General features: G+C 35.6%; 1 protein-coding gene across 2 annotated transcripts in view; it reads right to left on the minus strand.

Moving 5' to 3' along the window:
- The window catches only part of FAM185A (family with sequence similarity 185 member A), a 70,222-nt gene that overhangs the window by 28,743 nt on the left and 19,188 nt on the right, over positions 1 to 22,291 (minus strand). Inside the window, exon 5 of one of the 2 annotated variants that reach the window (XM_021689667.1) lies at positions 13,090 to 13,131. The exons of the other annotated variant lie outside the window; for it this stretch is intronic. Within the exon in view, the coding sequence (XP_021545342.1) occupies positions 13,090 to 13,131 (42 nt within the window). The remainder of the gene's footprint in view (positions 1 to 13,089; positions 13,132 to 22,291) is intronic. 2 annotated transcript variants of the gene reach the window in all.

Here is a 22,291-nt window from a genome sequence, read left to right on the forward strand (position 1 = left end):
TTTTCCAAAGAAGACATCCAAATGGCCAAAAGACACATGAAAAAGTGCTCAACATCGCTCAGCATCAGGGAAATCCAAATCAAAACCTCAACGAGATACCACCTCACACCAGTCAGAATGGCTAAAATTAACAAGTCAGGAAACGACAGATGTTGGCAGGGATGCAGAGAAAGGGGAACCCTCCTACACCGTTGGTGGGAATGCAAGCTGTTGCAGCCACTCTGGAAAACAGTATGGAGGTTCCTCAAAAAGTTGAAAATAGAGCTACCGTACGAACCAGCACTACTGGGTATTTACCCCAAAGATACAAATGTAGGGACCTAAAGGGGTACGTGCACCCCAATGTTTATAGCAGCAATGTCCACAATAGCCAAACTATAGAAAGAGCCAAGACGTCCATCTACAGATGAATGGATAAAGAAGAAGTGGTATATCTATATACAATGGAATATTATGCAGCCATCAAAAGGAATGAAATCTTGCCATTTGCAACGACGTGGATGGAACTGGAGGGTATTATGCTGAGCAAAATAAGTCAATCAGAGAAATATGTGTATCATATGATCTTACTGATATGAGGAATTCTTAATCTCAGGAAACAAACAGGGTTGCTGGAGTGGTGGGGGGTGGGAGGGATGGGGTGGCTGGGTGATGCACATTGGGGAGGGTATGTGCTATGGTGAGTGCTGTTAATTGTGTAAGACTGTTGAATCACAGACCTGTACCTCTGAAACAAATAATATATTATATTTTAAAAAAAAAGAAGACAGTAGGAAGGGAAACATGAAGGGGGGAAATTGGAGAGGGAGACGAACCATGAGAGACTATGGACTCTGAAAAACAAACTGAGGGTTCTAGAGGGGAAGGGGGTGGGGGGATGGGTTAGCCTGGTGATGGGTATTAAAGAGGGCACGTACTGAATGGAGCACTGGGTGTTATACGCAAACAGTGAATCATGGAATACTACATCAAAAACTAATGATGTAATGTATGGTGATTAACATAATAAAATAAAAAAAAATCAATTTTGGACAAGGATCTGGTTGGTCTCATAGAGACCACTGAGTTATCCTCGAAAATCATACATACAATAGAGAAAAAACTGATGTTAACTACTAGCTAATCACTACATACAATGAAAAACTGAGATATTTGTAATATACATTTAGCTAACAGCAGAGAATAACAACTACTTGAAAGGTTAGAATTCTAAACTTTCAGATAAAGGGAGAATTCTTTTAAATCAGTCAAACATGTTCAGAAAGTTCTTCTGAATTTTTACCATTTTACTTCGTTTCAACATGTAGATAGTAAGGAACAGCAACACGAAAGATATTTCTTCATTTCTGCAACTTAGTTCCTACACTTCCAAAACTACACTAATTACAAGAACAAGGAACCGATTTCACAAACAGGACATAAAGGATTTGCAAATGCAGAACTGTAAGGTCATTTTAAGTAAAGTTTTCTAAGTATCCTGCCTAGGTATTCTGTATTAGGGAGGGAATATTAGGAGGCTGGGCTTACGAGGGACACACAAGGCAAGCCACCCCACCTTCTGCTCCAAACATGAAGATATTCTTTTTTTAAAGATAAAATTAGCAGTACATAGCTTCTGGCAGTGCCTTCCAGAAGAGGCAACATAGGGCAGAGAAAGTAAAGCTAGGTAAGCAACTCTATTAGTAATCCAATCCTACTGTTATCTATTACCAAGCTTTGCTTTCTACTGTTGTCTCATTTGATTTTATTTTTAAAGATTTATTTTATTTGAGAGAGAGAGAGAGAGCACACTCATGAGCAGTGGGAGAGGCAGAGGTTGAGAATCTTCAAGCAGACTCCACACTGAGGTCAGATCCAATGGGGGCCTCTATTGCATGACCCATGAGATCATGACCTGAGCCAGAACCAAGAGTCAGGTGCCCAACTGACTGAGCTACCCAGGTGCCCCTGTTGACTCATTTTAAATGGATGATCTGGTAATTCCAGAAAAAAGACATTATTTTTTAAAATATGAGTCCAAGGAAAATCATGGTTTTGATATACACAATCAAATTTTTTATAGCACTCAGCTTCTGAGAGAGAGTGTTATGGAAATTAGGAAGAACAGGGTTTGGGGAGGTAGATTATAATGTGTATACAACATCCAAATGACTGATGAGATTACTTAAGAACCTGATCAATTATATTATCTAAACTCCTTTTACCTGAATTATAAATATTCTTCTTAATAAAAGAATCATGGGAAAAATTTTCTTGAAATCAGATAGAATAATACCTAAATCATCTCAAGTGATGATTCTAATATTCTAAACTTGATAATATTATATAACTTTTTCTCAACACCCATTCCAATATTTTGAAGCCTCTGCTATTCTAATAAATTTCCTCTCAAATTCCTACAAATCACTTTTTATTTCTTTATAACTAATTTGCTTTTGCTAATCTCAATTCCTCAAAATCCAAGTTACTCAGTAGACTTTAATTAGGTTATCATGGCAGAGTAGCCTTCAACTTTCTCCGGCAAACCTTTTATGAAAAACACAAGCCAAGCATTAAGAAACTTCAAATAAACATTATGCTTATCGCCTTTGGGATTAAGGCATCATATCCAAAATTTCACCAGACTCATGACAACAATGGTTTTTAGGCTCTATAGCAGGGATGGCAAACTACAGCCACCCTCCTATTTTTATTAATGAAGTTTTACTGAAACATAGACACATCCATTTGTTTGTGTACTGTCAATGACTGCTTAGTGTTAAAATGAGAGAGTTGCATAGTAGAGACAGACTGTGTGGCCCAGAGACAAAAATACTTAATATCTGGCTCTTTACAGACAAAGTCTGCAGACTCCTAGAGCAAAACATCTTGTTTTGAGGAAATAAGCTCTCCCCTCTCCAAAAAGTAAAATTTAATTCTGTTTAAGACAAAGAGATTTACCAATTTACTGAAATTAGTTCTTTTCCTAAGGCCTTAGTAGTATACAGATAGATATTAAATTCTTGCTTATAGAAATGAAAAAAGTTGTCTTAGGGCAGTTCTAACTTTTCACTGACCCTGACTGCTCACTATTTTCTAGGGGTAATGGAGATGCTTCCACCACATTTATTAAAGTGAGAAATAGCACATTATCAAGTATATAACTAGGACTTTGCGGACTTGCTTAGATTATGTCACCACATTTTTGTTTGTTTAACCTCCTAAGCTGTATGTTCCTATTAAACAAAAAATTAGCAGTGTTTGTTTGCTTATAAAGGAGCACAAGTGGGTTCTTGAAAAATTGTATGATATCTCCTGCTCCGGGTGTCAGCAGAAATGGGATGTATTTCCACATATCAGTAACTTTTAGGTCCAGATATATTCAAAGTTAAAAACCTATAACAGGACCCAAACAACTTTGAATTCAATTTAAGTTTTGGATAATTTTTGCTGTGCTCTGCCCTCTCCTCTTTTCCCTCCTTACCTTTTCTGATTTAATACTCACTATAAGTGTACACATATGAAATAACAGTACAATGTTTTATTTTGTTTTTTTCGTTTAATAAAATGTCAAGGGGTGCCTAGGTGGCTCCGTCGGTCAAGTGTCTGTCTTTGGCTCAGGTCATGATCCCAGGACCCTGGGATTGAGCCCCGCATTGGGCTCCCTGCTCAGCAGGGAGTCTGCTTCTTCCTCTCCCTCTCCCTCTGCTGCTGTCAAATAAATAAATAAAATCTTAAAAAAAAAAAAAAGGAACAATATTATATATGTGTACTGGTTATTTCTCTTGCGAACTGCTTGTTCATGTTTGTCCATGTTGTCACTGAGTGTTCCTTTTATTTTCATTTGTCATAAACGCATACACACACACCCCTATGTGTGTGTATGGATATATATCAGATAACTTTCTAGTTTGTTACTTGTCTTTTATCTGGATTTATATTTTATTTATACTTAAAAAAAAAAATCAGCCAACTGAGAATTATGTACCCAGTGATAATATCCTTCAAAAAGAAGACAAAATAGGGCACTTGGGTGGCTCAGTTGGTTAAGCCTCTGACTCTTGACTTTGTTGTTTTTTTTTTTTAATTTTTATTTATTTATTTATTTGACAGAGAGACACAGCGAGAGAGGGAACACAAGCAGGGGGAGCAGGAGAGGGAGAAGCAGGCTTCCCGCTGAGCAGGGAGCCCGACGCGGGGCTCGATCCCAGGACCCTGGGATCATGATTCCAGCTGAAGGCAGACGCTTAACCGACTGAGCCACCTGGGTGCCCCCTGACTCTTGACTTTGAATCAGGTCATGATCTCAGCGTTGTGAGATCAAGCTCTGCGTTGAGCTCCATGCTAGCCATGGAGCCTCTTAAGATTCTCTCTCTCCTTCTCCTTCAGCCCCTCCCTCTCTAAGAAAAACAAACAACAAACAAACAAACCCAAGAAGGCAAAAATAAAGACATTTTTAGATTAAAGAAAACTAAGAGAATTCATTGTTAGCAGACCTAGACTATAACAAATGCTAAGGAAATGATACCAGTAGTAAACTCTTATCTTCAGGAAGAAATGAAGAATACTGGAAATGGTAAATATATCTAGGAAATAGAATACTAGGAAAAAAATTATTTTCCCTCTTAAATTCTTTAAGATACATGTGATAGGGACGCCTGGGTGGCTCAGTTGGTTAAGTATCTGCCTTCAACTCAGGTCATGATCTCAGGGTCCTGGAATAAAGTCCTGCATTGGGCGGGGGGGGGGGGGCCACGCCTGGGAGGCTCAGTCATTAAGTGTCTGCCTTTGGCTCAGGTCATGATCCCAGGGTCCTGGGATCGAGCCCCACATTGGGCTCTCTGCTCAGAGGGAAGCCTGCTTCTCCCTTTACCACTCCCCCTGCTTGTGTCCCCCTCTCACTGTGCCTCTGTCTGTCAAATAAATAAAATCTTAAAAAAAAAAAAAAGTCCTGCATTGGGCTCCTTGCTCAACAGGGAGTCTCCTTCTTCCTCTGCCTGCTGCTCCCCCTGCTGTGCTGTCTCTCTGACAAATAGATAAATAAAATCTTTAAAAAAAATACATGATATTATACGTGATAATATAAAGCAAAAATCATATCAGTATATTAAAGGATTTATAATTTATGTTGGTGTTAAGACAACCTATACTACAAAGGACAGGAGTAGGTAAATGAATCTATTTGACATAATATGAAGTGGCATAATATTAATTCTAAATAGACTATGAAAAGTTAAGTTTCTATACTGAAATCACTAGAAACTGCTAAAAAGTAATGCAAAAAGGTATAGCTAAAAAGTCAAAAGGAAAATTAAAATGAATTCTGAAATACATTGAATTAATGCAAAAAGAAAAAAAAACAAAAAATAGAAGAGACAAAATAAAATAAAGTGGTATATCCATATCCAACCATATCAATAATTATATTAAATGTTAATGGACTACACCCTCCAATTAAAAGACAAAGATTTTGCAAAATGAACTTTAAAAAGTAAGTGCCAACCATGTTGTTTACAAAAGATGCTTTTTAAACATAAAGATAGATTGAGAGTAAATAGAATAGAATAGAAAAATATACCATGCTAACATTAAGCATAAGAAGGCAAGAGTGCTTTTATTATTACTAATATTAGGCATAAGAAGGGAAGAGTGTTTTTATCATTAGATGAAGTTAATTCAGGACAGAGAGTATTACTTGAGATAAAGCAGGGCATTTTATAATGACAAAAGGGCTAATTCATCAGGAAACCATAACAATCATGAATATGAATATCATAAATAACAGGGATTCAAAAGCTAAATGAAAGCTGACAGAATTCATTGAAAAATTTGACACTTCTCTCTCAGCAACTGATAGAACTAAACAACAAAAATAATTTATTATATTATACACTCATTTCAAAGGCATGTGATATGAAAATTTACAAGATAAAACCATATGCTGGGTGATAAAATAAATTGCAATAAATGTAAAAACAACAACAACAACCCTGAAATCACACAAAGTATTTTCTCTGACCAGAATGGAATTTAATTAGAAATCAATAAAATAAGAGATCTATAAAAATCTTAAATATATGAAAATTCAATAACAGACTTCTATGGATCAAAGAAGAAATGAAAAGTAAAATTAAAAAATCCTCTAAAGGATGATTTTTAAAAACGCAACATTTCATAGAACTAGAACAAACAATCCTAAAATATGTATGGAACCACAAAAGACCCCTAGTAAAGCCAAACAGTCTTTAAAAAGAAAAGCAAAACTTCAGGTATCACAATTCTAGACTTTAAGTTATATTACAAATCAGCAGTAATCAAATAGTATGGTACTGGCACAAAAACAGACACATAGATCAATGGAACAGAATAGAAAGCCCAGAAATAAACCCACAATTATACGGCCAATTAATCTTCAACAAAACTAGAAAGAATATCCGACGGGAAAAATACAGTCTCTTCAGTAAATGGTGTTGAGAAAACAGGACAGCTACATGCAAAAGAATGAAATCGGACCACTTTCTTACACCAAACACAAAAACAAATTCCAAATGAATGAAAGACCTAAATATAAGACCTGAAACCATGAAAATCCTAGAAGGGAGCACAGGCAGTAATTTCTCTCACGTCAGCTGTAGCAACATTTTTGTAGATATGTCTCCTGAGGCAAGGGAAATAATAAAAAATTAAACTATTGGGACTACATCAAAATAAAAAGCTTCTGCACAGCAAAGGAAACAACCAATAAAACTAAATGGCAACCTACTGAATGGGAGAAGATAATTGCAAATGACTTACCCAATAAAGAGTTAGTATCCAAAATATATAGAGAACTTCTACAATTCAACACCAAAAACACAAATAATCCATTCTTCTGTCCATTAAAAATGGGCAGAAGACATGAACAGACACTTCTTCAAACAAGACATCCAGATGGCCACCGGACACATGAAAAGACGCTCAACATCATTATCAGGAAAATGCAAATCAAAAGCACAATGAGATGATCACCTCATACCTGTCAGAATGGCTAAAATAAAAAACACAAGAAACAACAAGTAATGGTGAGGATATAGAGAAAAAGGAACTCTCTTGCACTGTCAGTGGGAATGCAAACGTGTGCAGGCACTGTGGAAGACAGTGCAGAGGTTCCTCAAAAAATTAAAAATAGAGCTACTATATGATCCATCAATCACACTAGTAGGTATTTACCCAAAGAATATGAAAACACTAATTCTAAGGGATATATACACACTACACATCCCCGTGTTTAGTGCAGCATTATTTACAGTAGCTAAATTATGGAAGCAACCCAAATGTCCATCGACGGATGGATAAAGAAGATATGGTATACAATAGAATATTATCCAACCATAAAAAAGAATGAAATCTTACCATTTGCAACAACATGGTTGGAGCTAGAGAGTATTATGCTAAGTGAGATAAGTCAGTCAGAGAGACAAATAGCAGATGATTTCACTCATATGTGGAATTTAGACAAAAAAAAAAATGAAACAAAGAAAAAAGACATGTAAAAACAGACTCTTAACTATACAGAACAAACTGATGCTAACAAGAGGGGAGATAGGTGGAGGGATGGGTGAAATAGGTGAAGGTAATTAAGAGTACACTTGCCATGATGAGCACTTAGTAATATATGGAATTACTGAATCACTATATTGTACACATAAAACTTATTAAAGAAATCTTGCCACTTGCAACAAGGATGGATCTATGTTGGATCCATACATGGACCTATGTAAAGAAAAAAAAAAAAAAAAGAGACAAACCAAGAAATAGACTCTTCATTATAGAGAACAAACTGATGGTTACCAGAGGGGAGGTCTGTGGAGAAATGGGTGAAATAGGTCATGGAAATTAAGGAGGGCCCTTGTCATGATGAGTACTGGGTGATGTGAAATTGTTAAATCACTATATTGTACAGGTGAAACTAATTTAACACTACATGTTAACTACACTGGAATTAGAATAAAAACTTAATTAAAAAACACTAATTAAAAGGTATATATGCACCCCTATGTTTACTGAAGCATTATTTACAATAGCCAAATTATAGAAGAAAAAAAAATTGCAACATTTCAAAATGTGGGGAATACACTGCTTTACAGTGTATTACAAGTCTGTTTTTTAACAGACTTGTAATTTAAATGCTAATATTTAACAGACTTGTAATTTAAATGCTAATATTAACAAAGAAAATCCCCCCCCCCAAAAAAAAGTCTACAATCAATGACCTAATGTTTTACCTGAAGAAGCTAGAAAAAGAAGAGCAAGGAAACTCAAAGTAAATAAAAGAACATAATAAAGAGAAGAAATCAATCAATACATTAGAACAATAGAGATACTAAGTGAAAAGTTGGTTCTTTGAAACGATTAGCAAAATTATAAAGTCTAGCTGTATTAATCAAGAAAAAGAGAATACAAGTATCAGTATCAGGAATGAAGAGGAAAGAAGTATCCCTATACAGGGCGCCTGGGTGGCTCAGTCGTTAAGCGTCTGCCTTCAGCTCAGGTCATGGTCCCAGGGTCCTGGGATCGAGCCCCGCATCGGGCTCCCTGCTCGGCGGGAAACCTGCTTCTCCCTCTCCCACTCCCTCTGCTTGTGTTCCCTCTCTCGCTGTGTCTCTCTCTGTCAAATAAATAAATAAAACCTTAAAAAAAAAAAAAGAAATCCCTATACAACCTATAGGCATAAAAAGGAGTATAAAGGAATACTTTGCACAACATTATGTGAACAAATTTGACAATTTGATAAAATAGACAAATTTCTTGAAAATACTACTTACCAAATGTAAAACCAGATAAAACAGAAAGTATTAATACAATAATAAAATATCTATTAACTTATATAGTCACTTGATTCTAGACAAAGATGCTGAAATAATACATTGGAGAATGAAAGATTTTTCAACAAATGGTGATGTAATAACTAGAACATCCATATGGGGAAAAAAATCTTGATTCCTAACTCACACTAAACACAAAAAATTAGAGACAGATCAAAGGTGAAAGCAAAAATTGTAAAGGTGCTAGAGGAAAACAAGAGAACAGCTTTACGATTGAAGGCAGAACAAAGATTTCTCAGGACACAGAAATCAATAACCATAAAAATAATCGGTAAATCAGACTTCATCAAAATAGAATCAGACTTCATCAAAATAGAAATCTTCCCATCAAAATACACTATTAAGAAAATGAACAGGCAAGCCACAGACTGAGCAGAAATATGGAAACACAATATCTGACAAAGGGTTGTTCCCAGAATATATAAACAACTCCTCCAATTCAATAATAAAAAGACAAATAATCCAATTGAAAAATAAATGGGCAAAAGATCTGAACAAAACTTCAAAAAGAAAGATATACTAATAATCAATAAGCACATGAAAAAGTACTGAACATCATTAGTCACCAGGGAAATGTAAATTATACCATAGGAAAACCACTGTACACACACCAGAATGGGTAAAATTAAAAGACTGATAATAAAAATGTTGGTGAGGATGTGGAACAATTAGAATTCTCATACACTATAGAATGAAGTGTGAAATATAACTTTGGGGAAAAGACTGGTAGTTTATCATGCATACTCAAATCAGCAATTCTATTCCTAGACATTTACCCTAGAGGAGAAAAATACATACATATAAATGTGTATGTATTTTTATATATACATATGTATATTTTATATACATATATATATAATCCATATAGCTCTCCATAAAATGATTTGTCTAAGAACGTTCATAGAAAATTTGTTTACAATTGCCAAAAACTAGACACAGCCCAGGTATCCATCAACAGAATAAACAAATTAAGCTTTCTATTTGCCTGCTTCAACTTCTACACCCTTTGGTACATTACAGAACAACATCTTGGTTGCTCTTTTAAAATGTAAATTATATATTACTCCCCTGCTAACACCTGTTGTAGTTGGAATTAAGTCCCTATTCTTACAATGTCTATAAAGTCCTATGATCTAGCCCTCACTTAGCTCATCTCCCACGACTCTCCCCAAGTTCTCCTTCTATACCTTGAAAATGTAGATTCATTCCATTTTCAGGGCTTACACTGGCTTTTCCTCTATCTGGGGAGCTTTGCATCCAGAATTTTATGAGCCTCTTTCCCATTATTCTGGCTTTAGTTCAAATATCCCTTCTTCAGACCCTCCCTGATTGCTAAATGCAGTAGCTTTCTTTTCCCTACTCTCTATCCCATTTCCCTCTCTTACTTATTCATTGCACAATCTGAAGTTATCTTTGGTTATTTACATGCTTATTGTCTTTCCTCTCAGGCCAAAGGTGAGCATGGAGACTATGTCTTGTTGATCATAATATTCCCTAGTACCTAAAAGAGTTCCTGATAGAGAGTAGGTACTCAATAAACAGATGTTGACTAGTTACTGCTATACTCAAGATTGTTTTCAAACATTAACACAATGTTGAGAGCAGTAGAGATGTAATTTCTATCTTTCTTCCAAAGTCTTAATAGAGATATTGAAAGAAATAAAGGAATATATGAAATGAATATTTCCTTCACAATTAAGGTTAAAACATAGTGGCTTACTAGTTTTATATTATAGATAATAAACCGGAAGAGGAAAGAGAAGGATAGTTTATTGAATAACTATCATTCATTGGGCTGTACTTTAGACCGCTGACCCTTGAACAACACAGGTTTGAACTGTTGAGTCCACTCATAAGTGGATTTTTTTGCACAAATATACAGTACCGTACTATACATCTATTTTCTCTTATGATTTTCTTAACATTTCTTTTCTCTTGCTTACTTTATTATAATAATACAGTATTTAATATATATAACATAGAAAATATGTGTTAATTGACAGCTTGTATTATTGGTTAAGGCCTCTGGTCAACAGTAGGCTATTAGTACTACGTTATTTAATATCTTCACAACCTTGTGTATATAAGTGGCATCCATTTTATGTGTAAAATGCAAACTCAGAGAGGCTAATTTGATCAGAGTCACACAGCTAATAGGTGGTAGGACCAAAATTCACAATCAAATCTACTTCTAAAGTCCATGTTTTTCCATACTACAACAGATCAAAATATGGTAACTTAACAAATGTATACATTTTCTCTTATTTTAAGAGATTCTTCCAAAATAATACCCCAAATTTATCAACCATGTTTATAAAATAAGAATTCAACCTTTATTTACCTTCACATATTTGTGGATTTTTAAGAACCTAAAACTACTGACACAATTTATGTTTTGCTAAAGAAAATTATAAAGATCATTAACTACTTCTATAATTGTGGTCAATTATATTTCTTTCTTTTTTTTTTAAGATTTATTTATTCATTTGAGAGAGAGCGAGCAAGAGAGAGAGAGAGCATGCACACATGTAAGTGAGGGGAGAGGCAGAGGGAAAGACTCTCCAAGCAGACTCCCTGCCAACCACGGAGCCCAACACAGGGCTCTATCCTACGACCCTAAGGATCACCACCCGAGCCAAAACCAAGAGTTGGACGTTCAATCGACTGAGCCACCCAGGCACCCTTATAATTTTCTTAACAGTGGACTCAGGTCATTTTCTTTGAGTGGACAGAGATTTATCTAAGAAAAAAAAAACATTTTGTCTGAAAATCCCTCTAGTACTTAATAGTGGGAAAAAGAAAAAGTTCATATAGAAAATTAAAAAGAATTCATAATGTTAATCATTCATACAGAATTTGAAACCATCTTCAAATATATACACTACTGCTATTACGATTCTTTTCCAGTATGGATAAATAACCATTTATTTCCAATTTTAGAGAGAATGGTTTTCCATTTATGTTCCCATATTTACATCCAAGAATAACACTAGCATTATTGTATTATATCATATTACAAGTATTCCTCAAATTCATATCTGCCTAAAGGGCCTTCTAGTTGGTAGTGAAATTCCCTGTGCCTCCCAATTTGCAACATTCTCCTCCTTTTCCTCCCTTGCCTTATTGCTACAAACTCTGCCCATGTCTAGCATTTTCTCTCCCCAGAGAGCTCAGCTTCTCACCACTGTACCTTTTTGTTCACACTAGAAATTTCCCTTACCATCCCTAGATGTGTCCTCTGATGAAATGGCCTGAACAGTCAACAGTAAGCTTGATTTTCCACCAGAAACAGGTAAATCCTTCTGTCATGTCTTAGTTAATATGATTTAAAACTATCACTTAAGAAGCCTTTATTTTCAACTTAATCTCTCACTGAACAAAAAAGTTTCAATCTCTTGAAAATTTTTAAAAAGATATTACTTTAAGCCAGAAAATTCAGGAGTGATGGTGAAAAGGACTATTGAACATGTTCACTGTTTCAATCAGTACAAAGAAAGGAAAAATGTAAAACGTCAAAAGGACAAAGCAAGGAGGCCCTGGGCATTTGTACTGGCAATAAGCCACAGCTTCCCCACAAAGATCTTAGTTTCCCATCTCCACCCCCAACCCTCTAAGGCCTAAAAACCACCACCACTCTTAGGTTTAGAGTGCGCCTTTGCCTAATAGGTAAGCAGGTGCTACTTGGGACAGAGAAAAACTCTATCTAAACTATTTGGAAATCTGAACTTTTTCTCCCACAGGCACAGCATCACACGTAGTGATGAGGTCTAAGGTACCATTAGCCACTATTAGTTCTGGCTTAGGATTAGAACAATAATAAAAATGACTATTATTTATTGAATCTTTACCGTATGTCAGACACTGTGCTAAAGTATTTTATATATATGATCTCACTTCTTCCAATAACCCTATATGATAGGTACTTAACTACTATTTCTTTCAGATGTGGAAATTGAAGCACAGGGAAGTTATGTAATTAGCCCATGTATAGAAAGTGATGAAATCAGAATTCAAACTTTATTGATACCAAATCTATAATTAGACATTTATAGGATGATGAGTCAATGAATTTCCAGAAATAATTTTATGCATTCATACATTGGGTCTACCTATATTTGACTTGCATATCAGAATCCTATCAGGTTCATCAGCTAAACTTCAGATTTTATTTACCCTAATAAAATATCACAAATATAGCTATTTTTTAAAGGATGCAAAATTTACCAACCAGCAGCTTAGTACATACCTACTGTGATATTACCCATCTTGCTTTGTAATGTTATATTACCTGTAAAAGAAAAAAAAAAAAAAGACAGTTTTATATATTAGGGATAATTTAGAAAGAAACTGTTATATAGTATTCTAAAACACGGTTGGATAATAATATTATTTAATAACATTGTTATTGTTGTTGGCAAATTTTCTCAGTATTACAAATCTAGTAAGAGATTTAGCTGCAACTCTGAAATAACTAGCTTTAGTCATCTATACAAACTCTCTTCCTCTATTCCACCTTAAGCTTCTCTAGCATAACTACAAAACAAACCACCATACTTTCTGTGAAACATGAAAGAAAAATGATACTTCTATAACCCATAAATGAAAAAGTTACTTAAATGTACTTACTTAAATGTATTTTCAACATAAACATCACTGTATTTATCAGATCACTCAAAACCAAATTTTGAACCAACTAACACTAAAATAATCTATGGAAAAAAGTTATTACTGTTGTTTTTCAGGTCACTCTGTCATGTCTATTAAAGTAGTTTCTGTGCCAAGAGTTACAGAGTTTGGGGCAGGAATAATGAACACATTGAAGTATGACTAGCAAAGAAAAAGGCTTCAGAGGTTCCTGCCTTTTGATGAAAATATACTTTTCCAGGACAAGAATAGGATATTGCAACCATTCTCCCCAGCCCCGTTTCCTCTAATACCAAAATTAGTAGGATTTTTCTTCATATGTGTATTTGTTTGTAGAATTACTCCTAGACCCATACTACCTATGTTTACTGCACTGAAAATGTAAGCAATGTTGCCTCTTCTACCATCATTCCAAAACTACATTAAAAAGTAAAGGAATAGCTTTTATCTCAGAAATAATCTAGGGTAAGTGGACTCATTTACTTAATTTCTTGCATCCCTATAAATACTGACATGTATAAGTACCTGAGCAAAAGCAAACAAAACACTTGATTCATTTGTTCAACAGTTAGATGTACTTTGATTGCAAAAATCCCTCTAAAAGTCTTATATTCCATCATACTTCATTTGAGGATATGAACAAGGGGTACATTTGTGTAGGAATAAAACTTGGTTTGTATGGAGAAATTAAGCTCCTAAAATTATTTTCAAGTCTCAGTAAGTTACAAGGTTGTAAAGATTCTTTTAAATGTGTTATGTAAATATTATTTCACTGGTGTGCTCTAGACACTCTCTTCCAATTTTCAAATCCAGTAAATGCAGATTCACCATCACATGCAATTAGTGGCCAAAGATCACATAGCTTCTAAGATGGCTTTCAATGATCCCTGCCTCCTGGTATTCATGTCTTGTATAATTTCCTCCCATTATGTATAGGCTGTACCTAATAATTTGCTTTTAACACAGAAAATAAGGCAAAAGTGATGGGATGTTGCTTCCAAAATTAGGTTACAAAAAGATTCTGGTTTCTGTCTTGCTAGCCCTCTTCTGCTCTGAGGGAAGCCAGCCAGCCATGTTGTCAACTGCCCTATGAAAGAAGCCCACTAGGAAGGAACTAAAAAAGGCCTCTAGCCAACAGGATCTGACATGAATTCTGCCAATAACCACAGGAATGAGCTAGGAAGCCGACTGTCCTTTGGTGGAACCTTCAAATGGACCCCACAGCCTCAGCTGACACTTTCATAACAACCTCATAAGAGGTCTTGAGGCAGAGGAGCCAGTTAAGCCACACCAAGATTCCTGACCCATTCGAACTATAAGACAATAAATGTTTGTTGCTTTCAGCTGCTAAGTTTTGAGGTAATTTGTTACACAGGAAGAAGTAACTAGTATAGATGTTGAAAGATGAAAGTGGGGTACTGCCATAATAAATACCTAAAAATGTAGGAGTAGCTTTGGAACTTGGCAGTGGGTAGAGGTTAGAGAGATTTTGAGGAACATGTTACGGAAAGCTTAAATTGCCTTGAAAAGACTGTTAGGAGAAAGCTGGACTTTGAGTATTCTTCCCACAAGGGCTCAAGAGGAAGTGAGGAAAATGTTTTTGGAAATTGGAGAAAGGAGGATTCTTGTTAAGTAGTTGTAGAAACTTAACAATGCCATTATCTTCAATAATGTGGAAACTAGGAAATGTACCTTAACGAACATTTAAGTGATTTAACTAAGATTTCTAAGCAAAGTTAAAGTGTTGTGAGTGCTACCTATTTTTTTTTTTTTGCCACTTACTGCAAAATGCAAAAGAAGAGAGATAAACTAAAGAAAGGACTGTTAAACAAACAAACAAACAAAACCAAGACACACATAGTTTTGAAAATTCTCAGCTTCTCAAGATGGCAAAAGATGTTAAAGTCAGGACTAGCTTCCCAACAAAGTTTGAATCCAGGGCATTGGCAGTACATGGTCTAAAAATGAAGCTGAGGGGTGACTGCAAAACCTCTTTTTAAGACCCCAGAAAGATCAAGAGTGGTACTTCACAGCACTAATCAATTATACAAAAAGTCCTTTAAAAAGATTAAAGGTGTCTTTCATAGATCCTCTCAAACAATAGACACTCTAGAAAGCTTGAGTACATTTTACCTCAATTTCTCTGTAGAAGTCCACATTTTTTAAAGAGATTCTTAGATGTGGCTTTTATCTTATGGAATAAACCCCAACATGATTCAGAGGAGGCGGACAAAATTTTTGAGAGAATAACAACAGCAAACACTGCTAAACTGAACTGAAAGGAACAGTTACAGTACAAAGTAAAGAGACCACTGGGCTTCCAAAATTCTACTGTCAGGAAGCAGACTGAGAAAACCACTCAGATGCAAACACATGATATATTTCATGAAAAAGGAAGAATGACTCAAAGGGAGGACAAAAACTCAGAGGGCAAAGCCTGAAACCCTAAAGAATTATTCCCAGGCCTTTTGATATAATCAAGGAAACTCCAATGTTTGCCCACCCAAATTTCAAAATCACTATGGACCGGTGACCCCTTTGTGCCTCTCATTTTCCCACTTTTGAACAGGAAAGTCTATAGCAATTGCCCTATACCTGTCCCATCAGTGTATGTTGGGTGTATAGGTGGTATGCATGGGGGTGGGAGGGGGGCTAGATAACTTGTCTCTTTAGGTCACAGGTCTTCAAATTCAGAGAAATTGTTCTTGAGGAACTGTACTTAAGCAACTATACTTGAAGAGCCTCACATACACCTTGATCTGATTTTGATGAAGAGATTCTGGACTGTGATGTGGTGCATAATGGGATGAGACTTTTAGGAAACTTGGAAGGAAGGGAGTGTATTCTGCATGTGGGAGGGACATGAATCATTTGGGGGAGGGGCCAGAAGACAGCCTGGCCATCCAAAGCCTTATAGGATATCTGGGGAAATACACACATGAAAAGTTAAAATTTAGTATTTGTAAATAATTATAAGTGAAAGTCATAAGCAAACAATATGTATTAGTCACCACGGCCATTCAGAAGAGACTAAAATGACCTGATATGAACAAGGAGAATAGTCATAGTAGAGATATCACCAGAGCTGAGATTTGAAATATGGATAAAATTTGAATATGTTGAGGGGGAAGGATTTTCTGGGAAAAAGAATTACATAAACAAAGGTAAAAAGGCAGAACTACACATGCTAGGTTTAAATCATACAAATCAGTTAAACTGAAGCAATTAGACAAGTCTATGAGGATGGGGATCATGGTTTCTTATTTAGCATTATATCCTAAAAGTGTAGTACAGTACCCAGTACATAGTCAACATTATTTTTTAAATGATTTTTTTTTTATTGATTTGAATGATTTTTAAATGTTCAAATTGAGTTTGGAAAAACAAGTGAAGAGCAACCTGTAGAAGAACCATGGGGTGCTAGTCTACTGACTTTATCATCCTAAATTGAAAGAGTCAGTGAAGAATTTTAAGATGGATAACAATAAGAAAACCATGCTTCAGGAGCACCTGGGTGGCTCAGTGAGTTAAGCATCTGCCTTCGGCTCAGGTCATGATCCCGGGGTCCTGGGATCGAGTCCTGCATCGAGCTCCTTGCTCAGCGGGGAGCCTGCTTCTCCCTCTGCCTGCCACTCTCCCTGCTTGTGCTCTCTCTCCCTCTCTCTCTCTCTGACAAATAAATAAATAAAATCTTAAAAAAGAAAGAAAGAAAGAAAGAAAACCATGCTTTAGGGAGTTTAGTGTAAAACAGGACTTCCACTCAGAATTCTCTTTATTGCTTCTACCTCCTGAACATTTCAAAAATAAGATGAAGTAGACCACTGATTTTTATGATTTTTAACTATTAGTAAAGAACTATGACAGTTTTATAGTCAGTCATTTAGCTAGTGAGTCCAGTCACTCACTAGCAAGGCAAAAGAGCTTTATTATCTTATACTCGTCTCAATGAATTCTCTAAAAATTTGCTATTTTTTTAAATGAAAACATGGTCTTTCTCAAAAGCCATTCATTAGTGCTCATCATGAAAGTAAAGTGATCTCAAAGAAAGTTACGGTTCCTACAGCCGTAAGATAGAAGTTTTAGATCTATTAAAGAATGAGGACTAGTTCATATTATAGTGGCACCTACAGTCTCAGACTACATCTCTTTTGAATGTTAAGAATTCTATATAGTAAAAGCAGAGTGGAACAAGAAAAACTATGAAAATGAGGAATATTTATAAAAAATATTTCAAAAGATTTTTGTCAATGCTAAACTTCCATTTTATTTTATTTTTTCAAAGATTTTATTTATTTATTTGACAGAGAGAGACACAGCGAGAGAGGGAACACAAGTGGGGGGAATGGGAGAGGGAGAAGCAGGCTTCCCGCTGAGCAGGGAGCCTGATGCGGGGCTCGATCCCAGGACCCCAGGATCATGACCTGAGCTGAAGGCAGACGCCTAACTGACTGAGCCACCCAGGCACCCCAGTGCTAAACTTTTAAAGGAATATACAAAAAATATAGTTTCAACTGATATCAAAATATTTAGAAAACTCTACTCTAAACAGAAATATTCCGAAGTTGTTAGAATATACAAAATGGACCTCTTACTTTAAATACTTTGTGGAATAAGGCAGAATATTTAAAAGGACTCAACTCAACCAAATAGGCATTACTGACACAGTTTTCTACATTTTGGTTCTACCTATTTCATCTCCAATCACTAAAAACAATAAGCAAATCAACTCTTTGAGAGGAGTGGATCTTCGTAAAAGCCTTCTCGGTAATAAAGCACATGCCATGTGGTCTGTAATAACTATGTGTGCTTACTCTACTCTCAAGTTATGCAACTTCTCCAGAAACCCTAGTGTTTGAGAAAATATACTCCTTTTCTTAGCTAGTAATTCTTCATTCTAGTATGGTCAGAAGAAAAAATAAGCTATCAATTACAGATGAACATTAATTTATTTTTCTTCACTAAAAGAAATCTGATTATGGTTTTAAAAGCACATATACTCTAACAATCCAAACAGAGCAATCAAATATCCTTAAAGGTTAAATTCTTTTTGTATTTGGGGGGGGTGGCAGGGAGCAGGAAGGGAGGCACTTGCTATTTGTAAGCCACATGCTAAATGCTAATATAAAGATGAATAAAACATGATCCTTGCTCTTGAGGAGTTTATAATTAGGCAAAAATGTATGGGTCAATGGAAGGCCAGAGATGAGGAGAATATGCTTTAGTTGAGTATTGAAAAATTACTAAAAGTCAATGAGGTAAAGAAAGGTGGGAAAAGCATTTTAAGAAAACTATCAACAGAATGATCAGTATAGTCAAAGGCTCTGATCAAGGACTCCAAAGTATAAAACAGGTAAGGATATATATGGGAAAGTAAGAGATTATGTAATTCTGGAAGGGAAAGCATAGGGTCCAAAGAGGGAAATGGAAAGTTAGGTACATCATTCAGGCAATCGGAAAGGTTTGAATAAGAGAATGCCATGTTCAATGTGCGTTTCTCATAAACCACCACAGGCTACAGTAAGGAGGATGGATTTGAAGAAAGCAAGACTGGAAGTAAAGTTATTGTCAGAGTTGAAGCAAGAGATGACAAGAATCTGAAATAGAATAGTAGAAATTAGAAAGAAAAAGATGGGATAGATTGAAGAAATATTTAGGTGATAAAACCTACTTAAACTTGGTGATTAATTAGATGAGTGGGAGGTGAGAGAGAGAGGAATCTAGGATTACTTCGAGATTTCTAGCTTGGGGAGTTTGTTACATGGTAATATCAGAACTGCAAATGTAAATAAAGGAGGAGAAACACATTAGGGATGAGGTTTGAGGGAGGGGGAAAAGTAAGAGAAAAGAAGTTGGAAATGTTGGGTTTGAAATGCCTGTAAAGATCCAATTAGCTACATCTATCAAGCAGATGGATGTGTAAGTCAGAAGTCAGAGCTAGAGATATAAATTTGAATTATCAGAATGTAACAGTAGTTAAGATTCAAAAGTATATAAGCTGCCCAAGAAAAAGAAAGAAGCAAAGGAACAACAAAACAGGATGAAATCCTGGAGAATACCCCAAGGGGTGGAAAAAAGGAGGAACTCATAGAAATTTGAGAAAGATCAATTACAAATATAAAACATGAAAAATACTGCCAGTGCCCACTAATATTTGTGTGCTTTTTTCCTGCCTTAGAATACTGCTAAATTCTCAATCTCAGCCTCTTGCAATTTGATAGAGTCATTTAAAATATTCTGGCTAGGGACACCTGGGTGGCACAGGTGGTTGGGCATCCAACTCTTGGTTTCGGCTCAGGTGGTGATCTCAGGGTTGTGAGACTGACCCTGCCTCAGGCTCCGTGCTCAGTGGGGTGTCTGCTTGAGACTCTCTTTCCCTCTCCCTCTGCCCCTCGCCCCTCAACCCTGTGCGTACACACATGCTTTCTCTCTCTCTTGAATAAATAAATCTAAAATAAAATAAAATAAAATATTCTGGCTAAAAATATATGGCAGAATCAGCTTAGTTTCTGAAATTTTTCCCATCAACCTCTGATCTCTCTTCCTTTGGTGGAAGCTTGGAAGCCACACAATGAAAATGGCACCATCACCTTTACAGAGAGAGCCAAGTCCATCTAAGGAGCTGAGTCCAAATACTGCATGTATCACATGTCTAAATCCTGAAAAAAAAATTTATGCTGTCTGTACCACAAAGCAAGCAGTAATTCCTTTCTAGTATTTATATAAAAAAGTTTGGAGTGTCCAGAGTCAACATTAACATAACATCATATGTCAAAATGATAATCAAAGCAAAACTTTACAACAGACTTAACAATAAATCCTAGAATTTAAACAAAGCATTTTCAAGAACTTCATGAAAAGTTCTATTTAATCCAATAAAAGCTTTTCTTTTGAAATTTTATATTATTTCTGACTTCCTAAATTCACATGGCAGATGTACAAATTCACCAGTGACTACATGTCATTTCTTAAAGCAAAATGGGAATTTATTTATGAAATTCTGATATCAAAGTTATCAACTGTGCTTGTATAGCTAATGGAACTTTTATTTCTGTGAGTTTCTAAATCCAAAGTAGTTAAGCACAGAGAAAATGAGAGAATACTCAGCAATTTATTTATCAACGTATATTCCCAAAGAACCTAGCATAAGACCCTAAGTTACATGGGGAATCTAAACATTTAAAGTGCACTTTTGGGCGCCTGGGTGGCTCAGTCGTTAAGCGTCTGCCTTTGGCTCAGGTCATGATCTCAGAGTCCTGGGATCGAGTCCCACATCAGGCTCCCTGCTCGGCGGGAAGCCTGCTTCTCCCTCTCCCACCCCTCCTGATTATATTCCCTCTCTCACTGTGTCTCTCTCTGTCAAATAAATAAAATCTTTAAAAAAAAAAAAAGCAATAAAGTGCACTTTTATTAATCACTTATTCCAAATAATAACATAAGTTAAATATAAAATGCTGAAACAATGGTCATGAGTATGCCTACATACTAAAAACTCATTAATTGTTTAATTATATTATAAATAAAAACCAACCCCAGCAAACCATTTCAAGGAAGCTTCTGTTTCTCTCTAAAGAGTTAGGAGACTACATATATTTATATTTTAAAAACATATTTAGTAGAATACATATATGTATATGTATATCTTACATATACATGTATAGAATTCTTTTAAAATAAATATTCAAATAGAATATAATAAAATGTAATTCACATAGAATCTAATTTTTGATAATTTAGAAAAAAATCAAGAGAATAAACTGTTACAAAATTTTATACCTAAACACAAACTATCCAACCACCTATTCTCCTATTAGATTGCCAGTGCCAGAACAGTAGAGAGCATTTGTTGGATCATGAATAAACTAGTTTCTTTTACATTAGAAGGCACACATACTTAATAGGTATGATTCAACCAACCTTATTACCAGTCAATTAGCTTTACACATTTTCTTACCTAGAAAATATAGTTAACTATGCTTAAAAATTCCATTTGGAAAAACATTTATGATAGATTTTTTCCTTTCTACACATACGGTCAATTTGGAAGGTCAGAAAAGACATACTACCGCTTTCATTATCCCTTTTACTGGGCATCCTCTAAGTACTTAGCATTATGTTGGGTATTGGTTTGCCATCAGGGTATATAAACAAAGAGAAAATATAAACAAGATATAAACTTCATGCTCTCTCTTCCTTTCATAGAAACCTTAGAAACCATACACTGAAGATAGCAGCAGCACTTTTATGGAATGTCTAAATATCTCCATGGAGCTAAGCTGAACCTGACCACTATACAGAACATCCACATTTTTTGCCAGATGTCATAAGGCATAACAAGTATTACTGAAACTGGAGTTTACAATATAGAACATTGCTGAAGTAGTCCATCTGTGCTGTAGCACTGTCTGCCTAGAGAAAACATCTCTAGAGCATGCCAGGAAGCCCTCAAAGCAATGATGGTATTTGGGTTCACCCTGGCCATTACACAGATTTGTTTGAACACATTAAACATCTCCTGGAAGGTCAAGAAATCTGGACCAAATCCTTGCTCTTCCACTAATTAGCTTGTAATTGAGAGCAAACAATTAGACATTTTTAAGTTTTGTTTTCTTCTTTTGTAAACAGCTAATTGTCCATTAAGTGAAAGGGGCTAGCCCACTGAGGCCCTCAATACATGTCTGCTTTCAACTTGCTTTCAAACCATCCACCTACCAGTACCAAAACCCCCAAACTCATATACTTGGGAAATCTATCAAAAGACAGGTATTGCCATCATATTTGTGGTTAAAAAAAAAAAAAGGCTTTTT

The sequence above is a fragment of the Neomonachus schauinslandi genome, chromosome 12, assembly GCF_002201575.2.
Source record: "Neomonachus schauinslandi chromosome 12, ASM220157v2, whole genome shotgun sequence".
In the NCBI taxonomy this organism is placed as follows: Eukaryota; Metazoa; Chordata; class Mammalia; order Carnivora; family Phocidae; genus Neomonachus; species Neomonachus schauinslandi.